The sequence below is a fragment of the Thermobia domestica genome, chromosome 14, assembly GCF_964235325.1.
Source record: "Thermobia domestica chromosome 14, izTheDome1.hap1.1, whole genome shotgun sequence".
In the NCBI taxonomy this organism is placed as follows: domain Eukaryota; kingdom Metazoa; phylum Arthropoda; class Insecta; order Zygentoma; family Lepismatidae; genus Thermobia; species Thermobia domestica.
The window spans coordinates 202,184,094-202,208,739 of record NC_137467.1 but is presented as its reverse complement, the minus strand read 5'-3'; the positions used below and the strand labels follow the sequence as shown (position 1 = coordinate 202,208,739).

The following is a 24,646-nucleotide window of genomic DNA, read 5'->3' as shown; positions in this document are numbered from 1 at the left end:
GACTGCTTTTTGAACATGTTTTTTTTCACAATCATTACATTCAAGGCGAGTTCTGTTGTTTTCCCTTTACCCGCAGATGTAGCAAGTATATCCTCGGAATGGTTACACTGGTTCATCATCTGTAGTTTGTTTTCTGTATTGTGCCAAGCACACTAGCAATTTTTTTTGCAAAGTTGATATTTTAGGAGTAGATTTCAGGTTTTCATTTATTAGTTCTAATACTAACTCGGACAGATATGGTCTTGTATTATTTTTGATGTTAGGGCAGTCAAAAGCGAAACAGCGGCTGAAAAATCATGAAACTTTTATTTACATTTTTATGTAAAGGCGAAACAAGAAAAAAATCACGTTTTGGTTCCCTCTGTCGGCAGATTGGCCGTCCACCCTCCACTACCAACTTTGAGATTGTACTGAACGGGAAGTAATGTCTTTCATAATTTTCTCGCAGAGGGTTGATATGTTTCAAACTAGCGAGATATTGCCTTAGGATGACACATAACTTTCTAATCCACATTTAGAAGTGGGAGGTAAACAGGCTGTTTTCTAAGGACAGGGAAAACAGGTTTTTTAAAACATTTATTAAAAATGAGCGAAAGTGGAAAAGAAATAATTATGATGTCGAACGGAGAAATGTCTAGTTCATTTTGTCCTGGCCAGAGGCACTCAGGCCGGAGAGAAAATAAGAGTAACTCACCTCTGGAAGAGTAATAGATAAATGAGATATAGTGGACCAGTAAACGGATTGAACAGGGAAGTACGTTGATTATGTAGTTGAGAATTTATTACAAAAGAATTCATTACAATTTTCTGTTCTTCCTTCAACTTGTGCACCTTATACATCATTGTACTTTACAAGAGGTATGTTAAAAGTTTTAGACCAAGATCTGATAAGATACCAAAATTGTTTAGTGTTGTTGATGCTGGTATCTGATTTTTTTGAAATTTAGTCTAGGTATTTGCTGCATCTCACTAGCGTTTTTATATTAAGTTCTATATCAGAAATTCTTTTAAGATATGTATTCATTTGGAAATGCACATCACAGTTCCCAAAGCTTTTTTTTTATTTCGTAATGGTTGGCGACTCTGTTCGCCGTGTCTTGTTTTAAATTTCATTGTTTTTTTTTCTTTTTGAACAGTACAAAATATTTATTGTTGCATTAAAAACATGAGCGAAAGAATCCAGTGCCTCGTCTATTGTTCCATCTAGTAAAAGTGTCCACTGTAACACCTGTTGTATTTTACAAATTTTACCCAAAGCGCCTTTTCTTCAGTCAGGTACAAACTTTCTTTTTAAGTTCCATTGCTGGTTTCTGGGGTTGGGAGTAAGATAGGGATTGGGGAACACGCTGTCTGGGAGAAGGAACTCTTTATATGAGATGACGCATTCTGTCGGAAAAATAGAGATGACATAATCTAAGCTATTATTTTTATGCGCGTTATTAAAATTGTACAATCCCAAATCGAGTGCTTGAGTAGAATATTCGACAAAGGGATGTCATTTGTGTCTGATGTTATCCCATGTTTACTGTAGACCCATATCTAAGCCCAAGTTATAGTCACTAAAATGAGCAACTTTGTCACCTTGTGACAACATCTGGAAATGACTTGTGGCACGTTTCAAGTAAACTTTGAGGAATGTTCTTATATGGTCTGCAGAAACACCCGACGAAGCTTGTTTTTGAGTAGGGGATAAATGTATGTTCTAGCGCACTTTCACCCACACCCCTCAATAACATAGCACACCCCTGCTTCCAAATATCTTCTAATCTACCCCCTAATAATTTTTAACACTTTTATCCCCCAAATAACTTCTATCACATCTCAATTAACTTCTATCTTACTCATAATAACTTCTAATTCATTCAATTACTAAATCTAGTTACAAAAAAGTCACTAAATCTAGTTACAAAAACCAAAAAAATCATTAAATCTAGTTACAAAAACAAAAAATCACTAAATCTGGTTACAAAAATCTGGTTATAACCGGTTTTGACTTCAAAAATCACTAAATCTGGTTATAACCGGTTTTGACTTCAAAAATCATTAAATCTGGTTACAAAAAATCACTAAATCTAGTTACAAAAACAAAAAAGAATCACTAAATCTAACAACATTTAACAAGAATGAACAATTGCATTTTCAACTCTGATACATACTCTTTTAAATGTCGTTTGAATTATCAAAATCGGATAAAATATAACGAATTTAGCATTTTGCCGCCTGTATTTATACAACCCAACACAGCACAGGTTTGTGCACACACACACACATTTACAATTCAGTTTGCTTGAGAGAAGCAACAGCATACATGTATGTATTTAGATTTATATATCCTCTCTCTTTTTCTTTCTTTCTTAACATGGGAACGTGACTTGCTTACATCATCATACACTCATCCACACTCACATTCTCTTCAGTCAACCGGAGCAGCAACAACATATTTTCTTTTTTTTTTAGAAGCAACTCCGCCAGCATTAACCCAGATGAAACCTTTGCCGGAGTGTCTGTCTTCGATTTCTTGATTCACAATCGTCGCTCATGAAAATTTTTGATCGGACAACTTCAACTATGCAAATTAAAAAACTTTCCGTGTTACTTAGCTAGCATGAACGAGAAACTGTTTAAATAAACCCGCCAATGAAACTAATGTTTTACCATGCAGTGTCTCCAACTCAATATATTTTTTCGGAACGTTCCAGGATTTTAATTTTTCAAGATATCGCTTTAAAACATATAGGGATGAATTGACCCCATTACTAATAAATATGATAATTGTTAAAAATGAGTTGGCAACACTTGCAGTCCCACCCCCAAATAACGTTATTATTTAACACCTCGGCCCCTAATTAACCGATTTCAAAAATTCAAACGGCAAATGAATACTAATAACATAACCAATTTTTTAAAATGCATAGATGGTTGCATAACCCACAGGATATGTTTTCCTTTTTCAATATCTCTACAAAATTTCAACAAATCGAAAAAATAAAAATACTACCATAATTCGAATAAAATTTTAAGACTTTTTTAGAGAATAACATTTTCCCGAAAACTCAAAAATAAACCCGTAAAAAATTCCCGAAATATTGAACTTGCTGCAACTTCATCAAATATTAACCGATTTTCAAAATTCAAACGGTAAATGGTTTCTATTTTCTTATATTTTTTTCCTAACACGTTATAGGTTGTCTATGTCTAAGGATAAAATTATAAAAACAACTTTTATGACTTAAAAATATAAATTTTACTTAAAACTAAACTATACATAATTACTCACTAACACCTATCAACTACATCACACATAAAAGTTAATTAAATTTTACCTAAAACTAAACTATACATAAAAGTTAATTAAATTTTACCTAAAACTAAACTATACATAAAAGTTAATTAAATTTTACCTAAAACTAAACTATACATAAAAGTTAATTAAATTTTACCTAAAACTAAACTATACATAAAAGTTAATTAAATTTTACCTAAAACTAAACTATACATAAATACATTTTAACTATATCTTATAATGCCCCCAAGCTAATGTACTTATACCACCCTCTAGTATATATCTTTTGTCATCATTCGAATCTAATGCTAACTTATTTACAGCTATGGTACACACATCACGCTTACAACTTCGAATTACATTTATATTTTTATATGTTTTCACATCATTGAATAGGGTTTGTTTATAATCATCAAATTGTCACTCTTTTGCTACTACACATTTTGTTATTCCTTTTGCTTTTTTCTTCTCTTTATTTTCAACTTTAAATGCATACATCTTTGATCTTAACCCAATAAATTCTGTCATTATTTTACCATTGTTTTCATCCTTCATCTTTCCTAATACTTTCTTGTTTACTAATGGTATTCCATATTGATTATCCTTTCCATATTCACTTGTATCAAATAAATCAACCATTTCTTTTAAGTCTTTGTAGAAGTCATCTGTCTCAATTTCATATATAAAACTATCAGTATCCATATAACATAACCCTATATCAATATCATATTTAGGTTTCATAATGTTGTAATGGAAGTCATACATTAATAGTTTTGACAAATCTAGCACACTCATACCAACATATATAGGTTTGTTGAAGGTCAATTTTTCTTTTTTCATATGTATCGCACACAAATCTTCAGTAAATATTGTTCTGTAATCAAAGTTGGGTTTCGCTATTAACTTTTCCACCCTCATTGGATCACATTCTAAGGTAATAGATGGTCTCTTTCTAATGTTTTCCATTGTTTTACCAAATACACTATTGTTCATTAACTTGTAAAAAGTAATGTATATCATTAACTTGTAATCATTCTTAGCTTTTGTACTCATATATTTGTATTTAGATCAATATATTCCTTTAACCAGTTTGATTGCTTGAACTCCAATACTCTATGAATTTTCTTTAATATCATCCCAAGTGACATATACAATTTTAAGTTTCTGTAGTGAATAACATATCTTTCTTTATTCTAAAACGTTGTTAATAATTTTGAATGTTTCGATCCTGGTGGACACATATTTTCTGGAGCTAATGGTAGATCTGTATGTTTATCATGTAAGTATTCTGGATATTCTAAATCAACTTCTAATATGTAGCCAGTTTCTGAATCATCTGGAATATTCATTATATTTATGTAAGGTTGAACCCATTTAAAGTCTTTGTAAGGCATGTACTGACTCATAGCCCATCCATATAAATTGTTTGCATCTAGATAAGCTAAATACTTTGAAGGTTCGTCTTTGTTATAATTTTTCATATACTTATTATTTGCTTCTACATATCTTTTACTACATTGTGAAATTCCACCTCTTATACCTTTTTCTATCATTAATATTTTCTCATAATCAGTTAACATTTCTAGTTTGATCTTAGTCATCTTTAACATTGAATCCCACGATAAACCAGGAGCAGTGAAATACCAAGCAGGATCTAAACCATATGCTTTTAAACACACATCTCTAAAACTTTCAAATACATCAGCTAATATTAATACATCTGTCTTGTTATAAAGTTTTGTATATTCACCTAGATTTTTAATATTGAATGACTTCCAAACATTTTTCGCATGCTCATAATCTTCATCACTGATGTAGGTTTTAGTAAGTTTATTAAAGAACATTTCTTTTGAAGGTAGTTTTGTTTCTTCTAATCTTTCAATTGAGTCAATATAATCATATGGGTACACACCTTTTTTAATTACTAAATCTAACAAATCATTAGGGAAGTACTTTGACGTTTCTCTATATTGTTCTTTTGTAAGGTTATTTGCTAGTTCTGCTAAACTCCTTGGCATAAACCTAAATGAATCTAGAAATCGTAAATTAATTCCATACTTTTTATCAACCTTCACATATTTTGAGTATGTTATATATTTTTCCTCATTATTTGCAATTAGTTTTATTTCATTCTTATCATAAGCAAGTTCTTTAACAAACAGGTGAGTATCATAACCACTTAAGTTGTGAATAAATACTGGAATAAAATTAGGATTTCGATAGCTTAAGTTACAATAACTGTGAGCTGCACCTCTAAACTTCCCCGTTAAATGATCATGATCTCTTACTTTTGCCTTATTTTTATTTATATCCTTTAAACATTTTCCTAATTCATGTTTCCATTCTTCTAACTTTTCAATCATGCTATCATTATCTTTAGCGAATTGTATTTTCTTATTTAACATATTTATTTGTTTTTCAATTGCTGGTAGTAAATCATTCAAGTTTCTCTCACATATATGACAACTATTGGAATTATTATATCTATTTTCTTCATCTTTAGTTAGACCATTCATTTCAAATTTTTGTTATATATTTTCTTTATTTCTATTGCTTCTTGTTTTAACTTCTCCACAAACACCTTTGCAGCATCTAAACCAATATAACTAACAGGACTTTTATACACACTATTTGAGTATTTGATATAATAACAGAAACTCATTGGTAAATGCTTTTGATACTTCACAGTTTTAGAACAATTATGGTCTACTTCCATTTTACATAACATACATTCAAAATCGGCATATATCGCAAATGGTACTCTAACTGATCTATTATAATTTTGGAACTGTATTTGATTGTCATATGGTTTTGGAATTTCTATTCTAACAGATTCATGCTCCTTACAATATAGTTCATGTTGTTGTAATTGCATCTCATTTCTAAAACGTCTTGTTAAACACCTATCACAAAAGTATAATTTTTCAGTATGTTTTGTTACTTGACTTCTTATTAATCTCGATAAATCCTTTATCCAACAAAAATGACTATTATTTTCATCTTTTACATATAATAAATTAACGTGTTTGTCCTGCTTATTTTTTGTAATTTGAAGTGGGTATATATTATATTTATCATCATAACTATACACGTTAATGGATATGCTACTTCTCTTTTCAAACTTTACTATATCTTTTAATTGTACAGGAAATTCAATACCATTCAAATATTTATTTTGTAATTTATCCACAATTTCTGTATAGTGTGAAGGTCGTTGAGGATCTTTTTCTGCTGGTTTTAAATAACTTGCAATAGAATATAAGAAACATTTATTATCTTTATTTTGAACATTAATTACTGCTTTCTTGTCTTTAATTGGTTTAGGAAGGTCAATGTAGGAAGAAGCTCGTAATGGTACATATTTATTTAGTCTGATTTCTAAATGTTTAATTTAATGTAATGTCCATCCTGATCCCCTACCTTGAAATTCCTCCATCTCTCTACATAGTTTTTGTTTAGCATGGGTTATATATTCATCTAAGTCAGTTGATTGTAATATTCTTTCATTCATAGTTTTAAAATTGCGTTCTTGTACTTCTTTATCTTTAATATAATCACAAATGAATACAAGGTTGACTTTTAATGGGTGGTGCTTTAATTCTTCCTTGATTTTGTTAATAACTACTTTCCCACTTATATTTAAAAACTTCACTGGATCTTTATATCCTCCTATGTTTTCAATTGTGATAGTTTGTAATCGTTTCTGTATTGCTGTTTCCTTTGTTTCTACTTTAATTGGTATTCGTTGTGGTTTCGATTCTTCAAAAACATCTTGTTTAAATGGAAATATGTTTCTAATTTGTGATCTGTTTTGTTCATCTTCATATTTTTTAATACGGTCAATAAGTTCAGCCTTTCTTCATTTAGAATAACCTTTTATTCCTTTCCTTTTACAATGGTTTTTTATTTCATCAACTTTCATTGTGTATATAACTTTCAATTCATCTGGTTCATTTTGATATTGTTCGATTTTTTTGATTAATTCACTCTTATTTAAAGAACTATAGTTACGGATTTTCTTGACTTTACATATTAGTTTTAGTTTTGTAATCGACATCTCTTTCATCTCCTCACCAGTAAAATTAACATTATTTATACTCATCTTATATGAAAAAATACTGTATCGTTTATTTATATATTTACCAATTTTTTTAGTTCATTTTCATATTTTTTTGATGTTATATATACCAACATTAGCATACTTATTTTTCCTAACACAACTGCTAATACTTGTACACTCCTGCCATTGTCTACATATATTAGTGTGTTGTGTTAGTATAGGGCTTTTATGGGATCCCCCATCAAAGTCATTATTAATATGATAAAACTGAATCATTTTCATAAACTCACTCATCATCATAATTATCATTTACCTTCTTATCCTATTTACCTTTAATGAAATAACATTTAAATTATTATATTACTTTTATTTATTTAATTATTATGCAATTATTAAACCCTAATTATTTAATAAACACTTTATTACCTTTAATGAAATAACATTTATATTATTATATTACTTTTATTTATTTAATTATTATGCAATTATTAAACCCTAATTATTTAACAAACACTTTATTACCTTTAATGAAATAACATTTATATTATTATATTACTTTTATTTATTTAATTATTATGCAATTATTAAACCCTAATTATTTAACAAACACTTTATTACCTTTAATGAAAGTATTCATAAAAGTTAAACACATTAAATTTACACTACAACATTTTCCTTATCTTATCAAACTATTATGTGAACTATTAAACCATAAAATATAACATTTATAATAGTATATTATTTAATTATTATGTGAACTATTATACTATATTTATAACATTTATAATATTATATTACTTTTATTTAATTAATTATTATGCAAATTATTAAACCCTAACCATTTAATAAACAATTTATACCTTTTATGAAATAATCATAAAATATAACATTTATAATATTACATTACTCTTATCTATCCAACTATTATGTGAATCATCAAACCCTAACCATTTAACAAACACTTTATTACCTTTCTTTCTCAATATTTTTTCAACCAAATACTCATCCTTATATTTAGTTTTCAATAATTCTGGTTCATAAAATCTTCCTCTAACTTCTTCATTGTTTAAATCTTTAATTTTATATGTTGGTGGATTAGATGGTATAACCTCATTGATAACAAACACTTCTGCTGACCAATTTGGTGTATATCCTTTTTCAAACAAACCTTTAATTTTACTTATACGAACATAATCACCAATCTTATACTTTAACTTAACAGACTTATATTCTTTCTTATATACTTTTTTCAATATCACATGCTCATTTTTCTTATTCACTTCTACAGGTTTCATGCCAATTGTTCTATGTACTTTGTTATTATATTCGTCAACCAAACCTTGCAATATTTTTACCACTTATAATTACCTTGAACAGTAAATTTCTTCCACATATTTTGTTTAAGTGTTTTGTTAAATCTTTCAACAACAGAAGCTTTTTTACCACTATATGTTGAGTAATGGTTAATATTGTTTTTCCCCATCAAATCTTCAAATTCTTTATTGTAAAACTCTTTCCCTTGATCTGTTTGTAAATTATTAGGTTTTCTTACTTTTAACACTGATTCAAATGCTTCTGTAACATTCTTACCACTCTTATCTTTAACAGGAACAGCAAATGCATATTTTGAAAACACATCTATAATCGTTAGCAAATACTTATACCCTTTATTGATTTTGGAAATACCTTTTAACACACCACTATCCATTTCCACAAGATCTGCTTGCCATAAATCATCTATACCTTTAACAATAACACTTAACCTAGGATAATTTTTTCCAGATGGTTTATGAATTTCTTCTATAATGTCTTCTCTAATACCTTCACCTTCATATAGTCAATCGGGCTTTTTAATGAATTGAGATTTATTAGTACCACATACAACACATATACCTTTCTTAACATATCTCTCATTCTTTGTCTGTTCTATTCTAATGTTATCTATTTTTGTATCTGTTGATTTCTTACACTTAACACAATACATCATTATTTATTAAAAGAAAATAATTAAGGTTCTCTTTCTATATACATAATAACTTCCAATAATTTTCCTTCTTCCATAGCTGAATTTTTTTGTGCTTGAAACATAATTTTATCACCCTTTTTAATGTTTAATGGCAAATTTACCACTAAAGTATTGTTCAAAAATATATCTAAAAAGTATCTATCCAAACTTAATTCCATATGCATTATTTTTCCATTGTAGAGAAACTCATAATCACTAGATAAATTAAATATTCTGAAGATTGGATTTGGAACATTTCTAGTACTCAATCGACATAATAAATTTATAGTTTCTTTTTGCATAATTAGATTAAAACTTTCCTTTTTCATCATTTGGAAATCTTGTTTTGTTGTAAGTGTATTTAATTGGGATGATATTTCTGACTTATATTGATTAAATTCTGAAACAGGAACTTTTGCTTTAAATAGAAGAGTAACATTATTATTGGTCTTTTTAAATTCTTCCATATATTCACCTTTTAAAACCTCAATATCATCTTTCTTTATATGTGTGTCTTGTAATGATTTTAATACATCTTCAAATTTGTTTCTATCACTTTCTAATTGGTTGTTAATATCGTTTTTCACTGACTCGAGCTGGTTTAACGTAATAGCATCTTGTTGATCAACACCATTAGTTATATTAACTAATCTTTTTTGTGTAAAATCAATCCACGATCTATAAATTGTTGTGAAAATTTTATTTAGTTCAGATTTAAAATTTGTACGACTCATTAAATTTTGATGTGTGGATTGATTTTCTCTTTTATATTTTTCAAATTCTTCATTCTTAACAACATTATCTAAATACCTTAACTGTTTCAGCTGCTCTTCACTAATATCACTTACCTTACTTTTAATATTACCAAAAATATCCATATTTATTATATAATAATTTGAGTTATTTAACAGCAAGTAAAACAGTTATACGAGCTCCACCAAAATCAATCAAATCACCATTCTCATCTTTAATTGAAACTTTCAAATTATTAAATTTATTGTGATGCATTGGGAAAAATATCTTTTCATTAGGTTCATATATAATTGGTTCTCTAAACTCTGCATTTGTTCTAAATGTTGCAATTAAGTCTGTTTCGTTGTGTGTTGTGTCATTATGTTTTAAAATCATACCTTCTGCTAAATCACAGTGAATATTTATAGTATCAAACAGATGAAACCTTGGTGGCTTATCTCCAACATGTTCTACTTTTTTAGCCAAGTTCTTCTCACTAAAACCTAATACAGTATTAATGGTATCTAAGGTTATATCACACAAACTGCTAAATATTTTAACTCTATTGGTCTTTCTGTCCTCGGTAATTTTAATAACTTCAGAAGCATTGTTCTTATATGGAAGGTTTGATTTAATATATTCTTCTAATTCCTTTAAATTATATTGACCAGGTTGAACTATGAATTGTTTTGTAAATTTTGAGTCACTACTACAGAATGTTAATTTATTGTTCTTTTCTGTAATGTTTGGAGTTAAGTATGTTGTGTAAAATCCTGCAACTGCTACTTCTAAATCGTTTTCAAATGGGTAATGCAATGACATGTTTAATACAGATGAATAGCCATTTAAATTAAATATCTTCATTTATTATATAATAAATAACTAATATGGATAATTGGGATATTAAAGTAAGGTTAACAGAAGAAACGGCGAAGAGAAAGAGGATTGGTGAGTTGTTACCTGATGATATAAGATGTTTAAAGTTGGGCCTAATGGTTGTGGTAAAACGACGTTAATGATTGATAATTTTTTGTTAGCACCTAAATGGTTAAAATATGCAAATGTTTATATATATTCTAAAAGTTTAAATCAACCTAAATACCAACACTTAATACAACTTTTTCGAGATATAGAACGCAATATTAAAGATACAGTAGCAATAGTAAAAGGAAACAATGAAGAGATTATTCCATTAGATGAATGTGAGGACTATTCTGTGGTAGTATTTGATGATTTCATATTAGAAGAATAAAACCACGTTAGAGAATATTTTACTCGAGGTCGTCATAAGGGTTTGAACTGTTTCTATCTTGGACAAACATATTCTAAAGTGCCAAAACAATTAATTAGGGACAACTTAAACTTTATTTGTATATTTAGACAGGATAATGTAAATTTAAAACATATATATGATGAATTTGTTGCATCTGATATGTCGTTTGAAAAATTACAATTATTATGTAGCAAGTGTTGGAGTGAAGAACATGGTTTCTTAACAATAGATATGACTAGGAAGGTGAATAATGGTAAATATAGAAATAAAATTAAAGAATTTCTAAAAGTGTAAACAAAACGTACATGAATGCAGGTGAACGTATATGTTATGTTATGTTATGTTTTTATTTTTTCTTTATATAATAAATGGATGTTAATAAAGCTAAGAAGTATATTAAGTTAAAAGAAGAACTTATTAAAAGATTTAAGGAAATTAAACAAAGTAATCGAAGTAAGTATGAAAAATTTAAAGAACAAGATCAGCCTGTTATTGATGCAATTAAAGATTTAGGGCAAGATATATCAAAAGTAGCAGACGAAAATAAAAATCTAATTCAAGAGTTAGTTCCAGTTGTGTATAAAAGTACGAGAGTGGATTCAAGCTTATTAGAAACACCGCCTATGTATGATAGTCCTATAAATGAAAGTGATACGCCTATAACAGAAGAAATAAAACACATGAAAAAACAAATTAAATATAAAGTAGAAGGAATAGAATCTTTAGCAACAACTCATTTTGGTAAGATTGCCTCAAGATATTATGCAACTAGAGATGATAAAAGTTTTGGAATACAACCATATGATGAAGATGGGAAAATTATACATATGATAGGAAATGCAGAAGTAAAAATTCATGGTGATGATTTAGTTATTAATAATCGACATTATACAGGAACAGAAGGTTTATGGGAATTATTGACAAAACATAATCCAACAAATTATAATGATGATGATCTAGAAAAATATAAACAAATAGTAATTGATTCTAGTGTTGCATTTCATAATAATGATCCAAGTACAAGAAAACAAAAATCTAGTAAAGGTAAAAAATATAAAGAAATTATCAAACCTATTTGGGATGAATATATAAAACCAACAAAATCTGATTGGGGAAGAAAAATCTGGAAATGATAACTTTTATAATGAGAAAGTAGGTATTATGGATATGATTAATTCTAAACTTGCACAATTTATTCCTAATGATCCAAAAGGTATAGGTTATTTGATAAAGATATTGAATACGCTGCCACCAAAATTTTGGATTAGTGAAACGTATGGAAAAGGATTAGTAAATGATTTGATTAATAAACTTCCATTTGAGTTGCATATTCCAGGATTTAGATTTTGCGGTCCGGGTACAAAACTTCAAGAAAGATTAGAAAGAGGTGATGAAGGTATTAACAAATTAGATGAGGCTTGTAAAGAACATGATATATACTATAGGGATAATAAAGATACAGAATCAAGACATATTGCAGATAAGGAATTAGAAAATAAAGCTTGGGAAAGAGTTTTTGCTAAAGATGCTAATTTAATAACTGAAAAACTACCTGCTCTTGGAACTGCTTTAGTGATGAATACAAAAGTAAGATTTGGTTTAGGTTTATAAGTAATGAAAGTAAGATTAGGTTTATAAGTATTTTTTAGATTTAGGTTTATATGTACTTTTTATGGAAATTTTTCATAAAAAGCTTTTAATTATATAATAAATATGCAGTTAAAAGGTTTTACATTTACGATTCCTAATCAGGAACTTAAACAATTAAATATAGATCACATTTTAACTAACAAACAACTTAAACAAAAGGAAGCAAAACTAAGTAAAGGACAATGTATGTCTCTATCTCTCTATACCACAACTTAAGAAAATAAACAAAGAAATGAAGGCAAATGATAATAAAGTTCATTATGGTGGTTTTATATTTACTATTCCAACGATTTTAGCTTTAGTAGGTGCTATAGGTTCTGTTGCTGGAGGTGCGGCTGCTATTGCTAAGACTGTAGATGATGCAAAAAAGAATAAAACGGAATTAGAGGAACAAAAGCGACATAACCTAGCAATGGAAGAAAAACAAGGTGGTAAGCTTTCAAAAAACGTAAACTCCAAAACAGTAAAGAAAAAGAAGAAATTAAACCTTTAAGTAATTTAGACCTAATACAACTTGTTAAAAAACTTAAGATAAGAAACTTTAGAGGTGTATTTATGAGTGATGAATTGCCTAAACAACCAAGGAAGAATGAGTGTGGTATTGTTAATTTTGATACGTCTAAAAATATAGGAACGCATTGGATTTGTTATTGGAAAAAAGGAAATAGAAAGTATGTGTTTGATTCATTTGGAGGTAATCCACCAAAAACACTCGTAAAATACCTTGGTCATAATATAGAGTACAATAGCAGCCGTATACAACAATTTAACGAAGTAATTTTTGGACATTTATTCATTACAGTGTTAAAAATGTTTACAGATGGGTATAGTTTTTCAGAAATTATTAGTCAGGTGAATAGGAATAAGGATATTTGGAGAAGTTATATTTAAGTTTTTATGGGTTTATTTTATGGGCTTAATTCATAAGACGATTATAAATATTTTTTATAATAAATATGGATAAGATAGAATCATATGAATTACAATCTTTTAAACTTAATCAAAAAACAATCGAGAATTTAAATAAGCCAAACAGGTCTATTGAATTAGATATTGACGTGGGTGATGGTTTCATACATCCTTATTATAGAAATAATAAACACTTCTGACCAGAGTATATACACTTGTTTATTAAAAACTAAATTCTAGTGTAACAGTTTCAACAACGTAACGTTGTCTTCATCAGACACTAACTGAAAGAGATATCTTAGAGCGCAGTTATATATACTAAAAGTGAAAGTCCTTGTGTGCATGGGAAGCCACCTGGGTCGGACTTCCCCGGGCGTCATCTTCCGGCCACCTGCCCTGACTTAATTACCCTCCCACCTGTGTTATTCTTTTCCAGACACACCTGTTGTTTATCCTGACCAATTGCCTTAAAACATTTTCTCTTAATCTACCTCCGATGCCTATTAGAAATAAATAACAGACTATACTACATACAACTGATTATAAATACAGCAATACAAATATATATATATATATATAGACATAAAAATAAACTATAAAATATAACAATATATAAAACTCTATATAACTATATACAATATTAAACTATAACAATATATATACTATTAAATATATGAATATAAATTATATATAAAAATGTTCAATCTTGTTTTTTCCCTTTCAATTTGTTCTAATAATTTATCCCATAGATCATGTATTAACAGTCCACTTGTCCAGTTCATTAATTTGTCACTTTTCTCTTTCTTTATTCTTCGTGCTTCCTTCCATTTTCTTATCATTGGTCTATTCTCCTTTTCTAGCCCCTTTACACCTTCCCAATCTATATCATGTCCCGTTTCTTTAACATGTTTATATATGGCATTGTTTTCTCTCTTAAGTCTCACATCATCCCTATGTTGTTTAATTCTCTCCCGAAGTTTTTTCCCTGTTTCCCCTATGTATATCATATCACAATCCTTACACGTCACTTTATACACTACACCTTCATCTTTCTCACATATTTCCTTCGTTCTACTTTTCGCTTTCTTGATCATTTCCAAAATTCTTCTTCCTCCTTTTCTGTACGTCTTCACACCACCTCTTCTAAGTAAGTTCTTTAGTACTTCTGTCTTCTCCCCGATGCTCTCTATCCCGTGCCATTTGTTCTCCTCCTCTTCTTTTCTCTCCTTTCTCCTTCCTTTCCTTCTTTCCTCTTCAATTCTGTTCTTCCTTAACTTCTGTCTGTTGTACCCGTTCTGCTCTAGTAAACTGTGGAACTTCTCTATGTCCTCCTCCTTTTTCTCCTCTTCAGTATCTATTTCTTCTATTCTTCTCTCCATATTCCTTATGAAGTTTTTTTTGGTGCTGTAATCCACATCACTTCTTTCGTGGCAATAAACTCCTGCTGCACATTCTTTCCTATACCATCTTGTTGTAAATCGTCCATCTTTTCTCTCTATAGTCATGTCCAGGAAGTTTATAATGTTGTTCTCCACTTCCATTTCCAGTCTTATCCCTTTTTCTTCATCTTCAACCTTCTTTACGAATTTTTCCAGTTGTCTCTTTGTTCCTCTCCATACTCCCAAACAGTCATCCACGTATCTGCAAAACAATATTAGGTTGTTTCCACCTTCTTCTATCACTTTCTGCTCCCATCTGTTCATCACCAATTCTGACAACACTGGGCTTAATCTTGAACCTATACTCAGTCCTTCCTTGATCTTGACTAGTTTGTTCCCTATCGTACAAAAACTATTGTCCCATATTACTCTCAAGGCTTTCACTATCTTCTCTTTCTTCCAGTCTCTTATTTCTCTCCCTTTCATCTCATCTTCTATGACTTTCACTATGTAATCCCTCTTTATACTCGGAAACATTGCTTTAACGTCAATACTAAACATAATTGTTTTCTCCTTCTTATTTCCTATACATTCTAACATTCTTTTCACTTCCTCCGTATTCTTTACTCGATGACTCTCTTGACCTATCCGTATCTCTTCTGCTATTTTTCTTAACTCTTCTTCCAATGGTTCTAGACAGTTTCCTCTACAGTCCAACACTGGCCTTAGCTTAATCTCTTCCTTGTGAATCTTCGGGAATCCTTTCATCTTTGGAATCCTTCCTTCTTCCTTTACCCACTTTTTAAACCCTTTTCTTCTTCCATTCTCCACCACTTCCTTGAGTACCTCATCCTTAATCTTCTTCTCTCCTATGAAGAACAGAATTGAAGAGGAAAGAAGGAAAGGAAGGAGAAAGGAGAGAAAAGAAGAGGAGGAGAACAAATGGCACGGGATAGAGAGCATCGGGGAGAAGACAGAAGTACTAAAGAACTTACTTAGAAGAGGTGGTGTGAAGACGTACAGAAAAGGAGGAAGAAGAATTTTGGAAATGATCAAGAAAGCGAAAAGTAGAACGAAGGAAATATGTGAGAAAGATGAAGGTGTAGTGTATAAAGTGACGTGTAAGGATTGTGATATGATATACATAGGGGAAACAGGGAAAAAACTTCGGGAGAGAATTAAACAACATAGGGATGATGTGAGACTTAAGAGAGAAAACAATGCCATATATAAACATGTTAAAGAAACGGGACATGATATAGATTGGGAAGGTGTAAAGGGGCTAGAAAAGGAGAATAGACCAATGATAAGAAAATGGAAGGAAGCACGAAGAATAAAGAAAGAGAAAAGTGACAAATTAATGAACTGGACAAGTGGACTGTTAATACATGATCTATGGGATAAATTATTAGAACAAATTGAAAGGAAAAAACAAGATTGAACATTTTTATATATAATTTATATTCATATATTTAATAGTATATATATTGTTATAGTTTAATATTGTATATAGTTATATAGAGTTTTATATATTGTTATATTTTATAGTTTATTTTTATGTCTATATATATATATATTTGTATTGCTGTATTTATAATCAGTTGTATGTAGTATAGTCTGTTATTTATTTCTAATAAGCATCGGAGGTAGATTAAGAGAAAATGTTTTAAGGCAATTGGTCAGGATAAACAACAGGTGTGTCTGGAAAAGAATAACACAGGTGGGAGGGTAATTAAGTCAGGGCAGGTGGCCGGAAGATGACGCCCGGGGAAGTCCGACCCAGGTGGCTTCCCATGCACACAAGGACTTTCACTTTTAGTATATATAACTGCGCTCTAAGATATCTCTTTCAGTTAGTGTCTGATGAAGACAACGTTACGTTGTTGAAACTGTTACACTAGAATTTAGTTTTTAATAAACAAGTGTATATACTCTGGTCAGAAGTGTTTATTATTTCTTTAGTGAGTTCCAGAGTCGTGATGGATAGAGTTGCATCCTTATTATGCTGATATTTATGTAACTTTTGAAATTAGAGGTAGAGATGCTGATGGAGAATATACTACTGGTCAAAATATTAGACTTATTAATAATTTCTTCCCACATTTGTTTTCTCAAATTCAGGTTAGTATGCATGGAGAGATATTAGATATTATTGATTATCCTGGTTTAACTTCAACAGCTGTAAACACATGTACGATTTCAAAACCAGAGGCAAATCATTATGATGAATGTGGATGGCAAGGAATTACATGGGCAAGAACAGATGAAGAAATAGTGTTTTTACTCAGACTTTTGCCAGGATTTTGTTCAGATTTTAAAGATATTATGTGGAAAGGAGGTTTGAAATATACATTTAAAAGAAGTGGTTCTGATGATAATGCATTTGCTATTTGGAAAACAAAAAAGCAGGATGGAACATATGAGAATGATCAACCACATCCAGGTAAAATTAAGATTACAAATATGGAGTTAAGAATGCCTATTGTTAATTATGAACCTAACTATGCCACCTTGTTGAGATCTAATATGTTAAAAGAAGGTAAGATTCCTATTTCATTTAACACGTATCAATGTTTGCAGAAATCAGTTAGTGGAAAGCATTTAGAATTCGATTTAACCACACAATTTAACTCAAGTGAATTTGATATGCCTAATTTTGTGATTGCCTTTTTCCAAACTGATAGAAATGATAATCAAGAAAGAGATTCAAGCTATTTTGATCATTGTAAAGTTCAGAATATCAATTTTCGTAATTCTAGAAATGAATCTTTCCCATTAGAATCTTTAAACTTAGATTTTGCAAAACATAAGTATTTGAAAGTTTATGAAATGTATACGGTATATAAGCGAGCTACAATTGAAAATACTGAGATGTTTTATTATCCTAAAGAATTTTTAGAAAATAGACCAATGTTCGTAATTAACACAAGCAAGCATAAATCAGTAACTGTAAGTGATAGAACTAATTTGAAACTGACTGTTAATTTTGAAAGCGATGTACTAGATAAAACAATTTGCTATGTTGTTATGATTGGTAAAAAAAATTTAGAGTATGATGTTGAGAAAGAAAAAAATAATTGAGAAGATATAAATCAATTATATGTTTATTAGATTTGTTTAGTTTGTAAGTGTTTTTATGATAATATCATAAAAACTTATTTAATATAATGACTATTCCAAATAACATTCGACGTGAGAATTTAATTGCGTTAATTGAAGATACTATATTAAATCTTGAGAAGTTATTAATGAAAAACAAAAGGAAGTTTAAGAGAATAAAATGTGTTTATATTACTCTTATTACGTTATCAATTCTATTATCAGCTTCTACAGGGTTCATCAATGTATTTATTCCTGTTACAGTGTATTCAATTATTACAACTGCATTTGCTTCGGCTTCTGCTGTTATTACTGGTCTATCAACACGGTTTAATATAGCTTCAAAGAAAGAATATTATAAAAATATGGTGAATCGAATTGGGTTGTTTAAAGATTAGCTTAATGTAATTAAGCTCATGAATGGTGAATTAACAGATGAAAATGTAAGAGATATTGTTAACAGAATCAATGACATACTTAACGAAATTCGAGATTATTAGAAAAAAATTCTATAAAATAAATACGATGGCGAGTCATATTGAACTTTTAAATAAACTTGGAAGTCTTGAACAAAAACAGGTTATTGGATTAAGAGAATTAGAATTAAATACAGAATATAAGATTGTGAAAATGGAAAAGATTAAAACTAAGTTTGAAAGAGCATTTTAGTTGAATGTGGAGAGTTTAAGGTATTTCTTCCACCTAGATTTACGAAACACTTAACAGATAAAATGATTGATGAAATCGTTAAAGATGGAATAAAAATCAAATACACTGGTTTAAAAGATAACTATCCAACTGTTGAGTTCTGTATGTGAATCCAAAAAATAATAAAAATGATCAAAAATATGTCGTCAGAAGTAAAAAATGGAGTGAATAGAATGGATCCTCCAAAGAAATTTATACTTACTAATAATTTCAATGTAATTGTGAAAAATGTGCAGACCGAAGTTCAAGTTGTTTTTGATATTAACGGTTGTCTATTCAGCTTGAATTATGATCAGTGGACAGAGTTTAAGAAGTCATTGTTTCCTATTGAGAACGAGGTTAGCAGAAGATTCCATAATCAATATCCGAACTTGTAACTATCAATATACTAATTTGTAACTATTATGTAATTATGTAGAATTTAGTTAACTTTTATGGTAATATCATAAAAGTGTTTTTTAATTTTATTTTACTAGATTTAGTGATTTTTATAACTAGATTTAGTGATTTTTTATTTTTTAACCATATTTAGTGATTTTTTGTAACTAGATTTAGTAATTGAATGAATTAGAAGTTATTATGAGTAAGATAGAAGTTATTTGAGATGTGATAGAAGTTATTTGGGAGATAAAAAGTGTTAAAAATTATTAGGGGGTAGATTAGAAGATATTTGGAAGCAGGGGTGTGCTATGTTATTGAGGGGTGGGGGTGAAAGTGCGCTAGAACATACATTTATCCCCTACTTTTTTGGATAGACTTACCTCTGCTCAAATACTTTCACAGTCACGTACGACTCTGCTGCCCCATTTATTTTAATACTACAAACAATCTGCCTCTATGGTCTTGCGGTCGTTTTTCTATGTAGAGAATTGGTTGAGAAACGGCATTCCACCGTTCCTTACCGATACTTTCAGACATGTTTCACTCACTACTAAACAGTCATATTTACGGCACAGTCCGTAATATTGTTTTTAATGCTTTCCATATTTTGATAGTATAGTTTAAGGTGGTTTTATGTTCATTGCACTTTTGAGCAGCATTCTTCTGTACATCACATTAAACGCAGAATATGGAGCACCTGATTTGGCACACACCTCTAGCGTGGAATCACGTTTTCAAAGTCACTCTTACTCATTTCTTGCCATCTGTGTTGAACATTGAAATTATATTAATTGAGTGTTCTGTAGCAATAAATGATAACGATATTTCACTCCATTTCCAACTGGAGATACTGTCGAACGCAGACTCTAGCCGTAACCTTACTACTGGGTTCACAATGGAAATAATAAAGCACAGAGATAGCACAAATATTTTTCCCGAAGCAGGAGCAGGAACTTTAACTTTTCTACGGTTTGATGCCATCTTTTTGAACTCTCTGCATAGACGATTCTAAGTACATACAAAGATTTATTACTGCCAAACTTAACATACAGATTTACGGTATGGATAGCCGCACCATCCAAAATCTATCAAAAACTTTTTATCCTCTAACCAAAAGTTTTCCACATAGCTTTCCTTGTCCGATTACCTAGTCCCACTCTGGAGCTATACCAACGCATAAATATCCCCATATTACAGTACTATATCGAGAAACTAAATCTCACCTATATCAACAAACGCTTGCAAACTCATCACCCTTTATTCATGCAATATATGGTACCTCACTTTAGACCCCACACCAAATCGCTATCAGCATACTTCTTGTCCTTAACGTTTACCCTCTGTCACTACACTTTAACCTCGTGAGATTCATCGTTCTTAACCTTACAGTGGTAATGTGAAAAAATTTCATGAATGGTAACATTTTGCCTCCTGGACCCAGGAAAATTTTTGCCTGATAAGTTTGAACTAGGATCTAAATTTTTATTATATTTACAATAGTAAATACAAACACCAGACAGTGGATACGCTTTAAACGAAACTGTACATTCATTTTTATTGAAGCAATATTTTTCTTGTTATAATTTAGTTCGATACCTAAGTGACTATTTTATTGGTTAAAAACCGGCACTCAAAATAAAATATTTATCAACTAGAAAGAAGTAAGCCAGGATTTCTCCTAATAGCCGTATATTACACATAGGGAAATTCACGTTTCGATTCTGCAGCAGTCTCCACACATCATTTTTGCGTCACTTAGGCAAATCCACTTAGAACACTTTTGGCAAAATATATGGTCTTACTGTGTTTATACATGTAACATCGTCCTCGTTTTCCTACTTGAGGAGGTACAGAAGCATCTTCTTCTAGAGTCAATCCAAACAACTTTGCCTCCGATTTTCGAAGCTCTGTGGGATTTCGTTTATTCAGTGCTCTCTGTTTCAGTCAACTTTTCCTAGCTGCTTTACGTATTTTCGCTGTTGGAATTTAGTCGCTGTGTTCGCTGAATGTATAACATTACCATTGATCGGTTCTACATTTTAGAAGTGATAAAATAGCGTCATTGCCCATCGTGTAGTGTTTCTGTCTTCGCCGTATTCAGTACGTATCTGGTCTACTGTGTCCACCCCACCTTTAGTATCATTGTAAAATGTGACGATCTCTGGCTTCCTGTTATCTCCGGTATTCTCATCTAATTTGATGTGATTGTGCGTACTTGAGATCAGCACTAAACACCGATTTTTCTTAGATGCGTAGGAGACAGTGGTACAGTTCTAATGAAAACCAAATACACTACTGTATTCTTTCCTCCTTTTGGCATTCACAAACGCGGGGGCAACTCTTTCTTGTTTTTACGATTTGTCCCTATGATTGTTAACTTATTGTCCCAATCCATTGATTTAACCAAATTGCAGCTTGTAAACCGTTTATTGTCAAAGGTCACTTTGCGAGATGAACCATAAATCAGTTGACACAATTTCTTTACTACTTCCTCAGCTTTGTTATCTATCTGGAACGGACCTTCTGGTTGGGTCCCCATGTACACTTTCATATTTGTTGTGTAGTATAATGCTTCCCCAACTAGAGTAAAAATTTTAATTCCATATTTTGGAGGTCTTTTAGGCATATAAATACGAAATTCACATCTTCCCCGGAAACCGACAAGTGTCTCATCCAAAGTTGCTAACATACCAATTAAGAAAACTCTTGTTGCAGTTGTTTATAAATAATTTTTAAAAAAGTCACGAATTGGGACTAATCTGGGGCTAAAGGTTATATCTGATAATGTTATTCATTAGCATCTTCCACTCTTTCATCCATCATATCCTGCACAGTAATCACTTTCTGCTCGGTTTGGCTTCCCCGGTTCCCATCATCACATAGAGATGACCCTACGCAAAAGACGCATTCATTTGTCTGATTAACAATGCCCATGTGTTAACTTGTGATTCGCACCTCACCTCATTCTCCATCCTCGCTATCACTTTACAAATTTTTCGTTTTCTCAAATTGTATTGCATTTCTATTGAATTTATCTGTCTATATTAAGTTGTGTTTATATATGTTTATCTACTTCATAATGCTAAGGATGAAAGTTCCTCAGGCCCATTTTTTCTTTTCTTTTTGATTTTTTGTTAGTTGTTATACCGTATAATTATAAAATTTCGATAGAGCACAGACCACCACTTACATTTTGTACGTAAATTCATTTTCATCACTCACGTTGCAGAGGGCGTAGCCTTCTCATAGGTTGCTAGCCACTTTGGCTGGCCGGTAAAAAGTAGTGCATTCGCATACTTTGGCAGCTAGCGCACATGTAGTGAGGCGTAGCTGCCAAGTTTAGGCTATGTTTATTACACTCGTGTGGGCGCACAGTGATGCTAATTCATTAAAAGACGACAGGTTGCAAGAAATTGAGAGATTTCACGAGCGGAAGCAGGCTGGAGTACACAAGTAGTATAATTTTTGATCATCATTATGGTCATTTTCACTCTTATCCTGATCTCATCTCATAGTTTTGGATACTGTTTCAGTTCGGTTATTTTGTCGCATATGATAATTGACGATGGAAAGTCTTTCATACATCCTTTGAAGATAAAATTGCCGGAGTGGCTCAGTTGTAAAGCGTTCACCTCTGATGGATGTGGTCACGGGTCCAAACCCTTCTCCCGCCAAGTTAACTTTGTTGTAGACAAACACCGGGTGTGTGGGTTTCCTCAGTTCTCCAATTTCTTCCCACTTTCTTCATTCTACAATTTCATTCATTGCTCATCATCACTGTTTCCCTTAACCTAGCCGGAATATCCGTTGGACGTAAAACTCAAAATTGCATTTCATTTATTCGTTTGAAGTTAAACGAGATGCGGAGAAATCGACGAGAGAGAGCATACACTGAAACAAGTTCTCGTTCTCCAATTAGTGGCTACCACCAAGCATCAACGAGTTCAAAGCCATTTAAAAAGCATACAAATGCACATAGCATCTCGAGCTCCGACTCTGACTCCAACCGGCTTATCCTCCTCTGCAGCCTGTCTACAGCTTGCTACAGGAAAACTACAATCCAAAGTACTTTAGTTCGAAGTACTGTAACTTCTCCAGTATCGGCAACCCAAAGATATTTCGCAAATGGTAGAAACAAAAAATGGATTCATCATTAAATCATAGTCGGCAGACTTCGCAAAATAATTCGTGACAATCCAGTTTTGAAATGTTCAGGAAAACTGCAAATTTAACTTCTCTCAACAACATCCGACATTAGCAACCTCAGCCACATACCATGTCAATAGTAGTACGAGGGGTCCCTCCATCTATAACACTTGATATATAAGCTGAACTTCCTGAAGTGGGATACACCTTTAAAAATGCATCCGTATTCGGAACAATCAGGGGCAAACTTACATAGTTCGAATTATGAGAACATCACAGGATACTATCAACGACCTTTTGCATAAACAAAACTTCATTTTAAAGAATAGACGCCGATTTGAACAATCCTGCTCATTACAACCAATTCCTCTCCAAGGTAAACGCTGTTAAGAATACAAAGAACATCCTACTAACAGGTGCATCCTATGAAGCTGTTATCCTACGAAGAGGTGCACAGTTTTCCTCTTTCTATGAAAAGCTGTCCGAATCTGCAACAAGTTCCAATCTACAACACTTGGTATCAATTCCTGCCTCCGACATACAGCTAGAAGTGTAAGTCTCGGCTTGCTCCAGAATAATTCAAGCCGAAACTTGTAGTACCACTATTGACTCATTATTTTAACAAAAGAGACACTGACCAAATCTTAATACTTTACTTTATTTTAAATTATAATTTGTTACTGTTTCGGATATCTAGCATATCCTTCTTCAGACACGATCGAAATTAATCTGTGTCTGAAGAAGGATATGCTAGATATCCGAAACAGTAACAAATTATAATTTAAAATAAAGTAAAGTATTAAGCTTTGGTCAGTGTCTCTTTTGTTAAAACAATTAATCCAAAGCCATGAATAGTCTGACTCATTATGTTGAAAATCGAAAAAGTAAGACTTCACCTGAGACTAATCAATTTCTTTATATTCATAAACTATTAGTATTTGTCACCCGCACTCTTCAAAACGTTCATCTTTTGGGCAACCATGAATATTACACGTTCAGCACGAAGCTCGCAACATTCTTC

At 31.0% G+C, this 24,646-nt stretch overlaps 1 protein-coding gene across 1 annotated transcript; it reads right to left on the bottom strand.

The window, feature by feature from the left end:
* Positions 1–102: 102 nt before the first annotated feature.
* Positions 103–20,016, bottom strand: LOC145670222 (uncharacterized). Its single transcript, XM_081738601.1, has 3 exons — positions 20,001–20,016; positions 15,203–16,160; positions 103–286 (listed from the first exon to the last, which is right to left on the bottom strand). Exons 1-3 carry the CDS (start codon positions 20,014–20,016, stop codon positions 103–105), a joined length of 1,158 nt encoding a protein of 385 aa, XP_081594727.1.
* Positions 20,017–24,646: the final 4,630 nt, after the last annotated feature.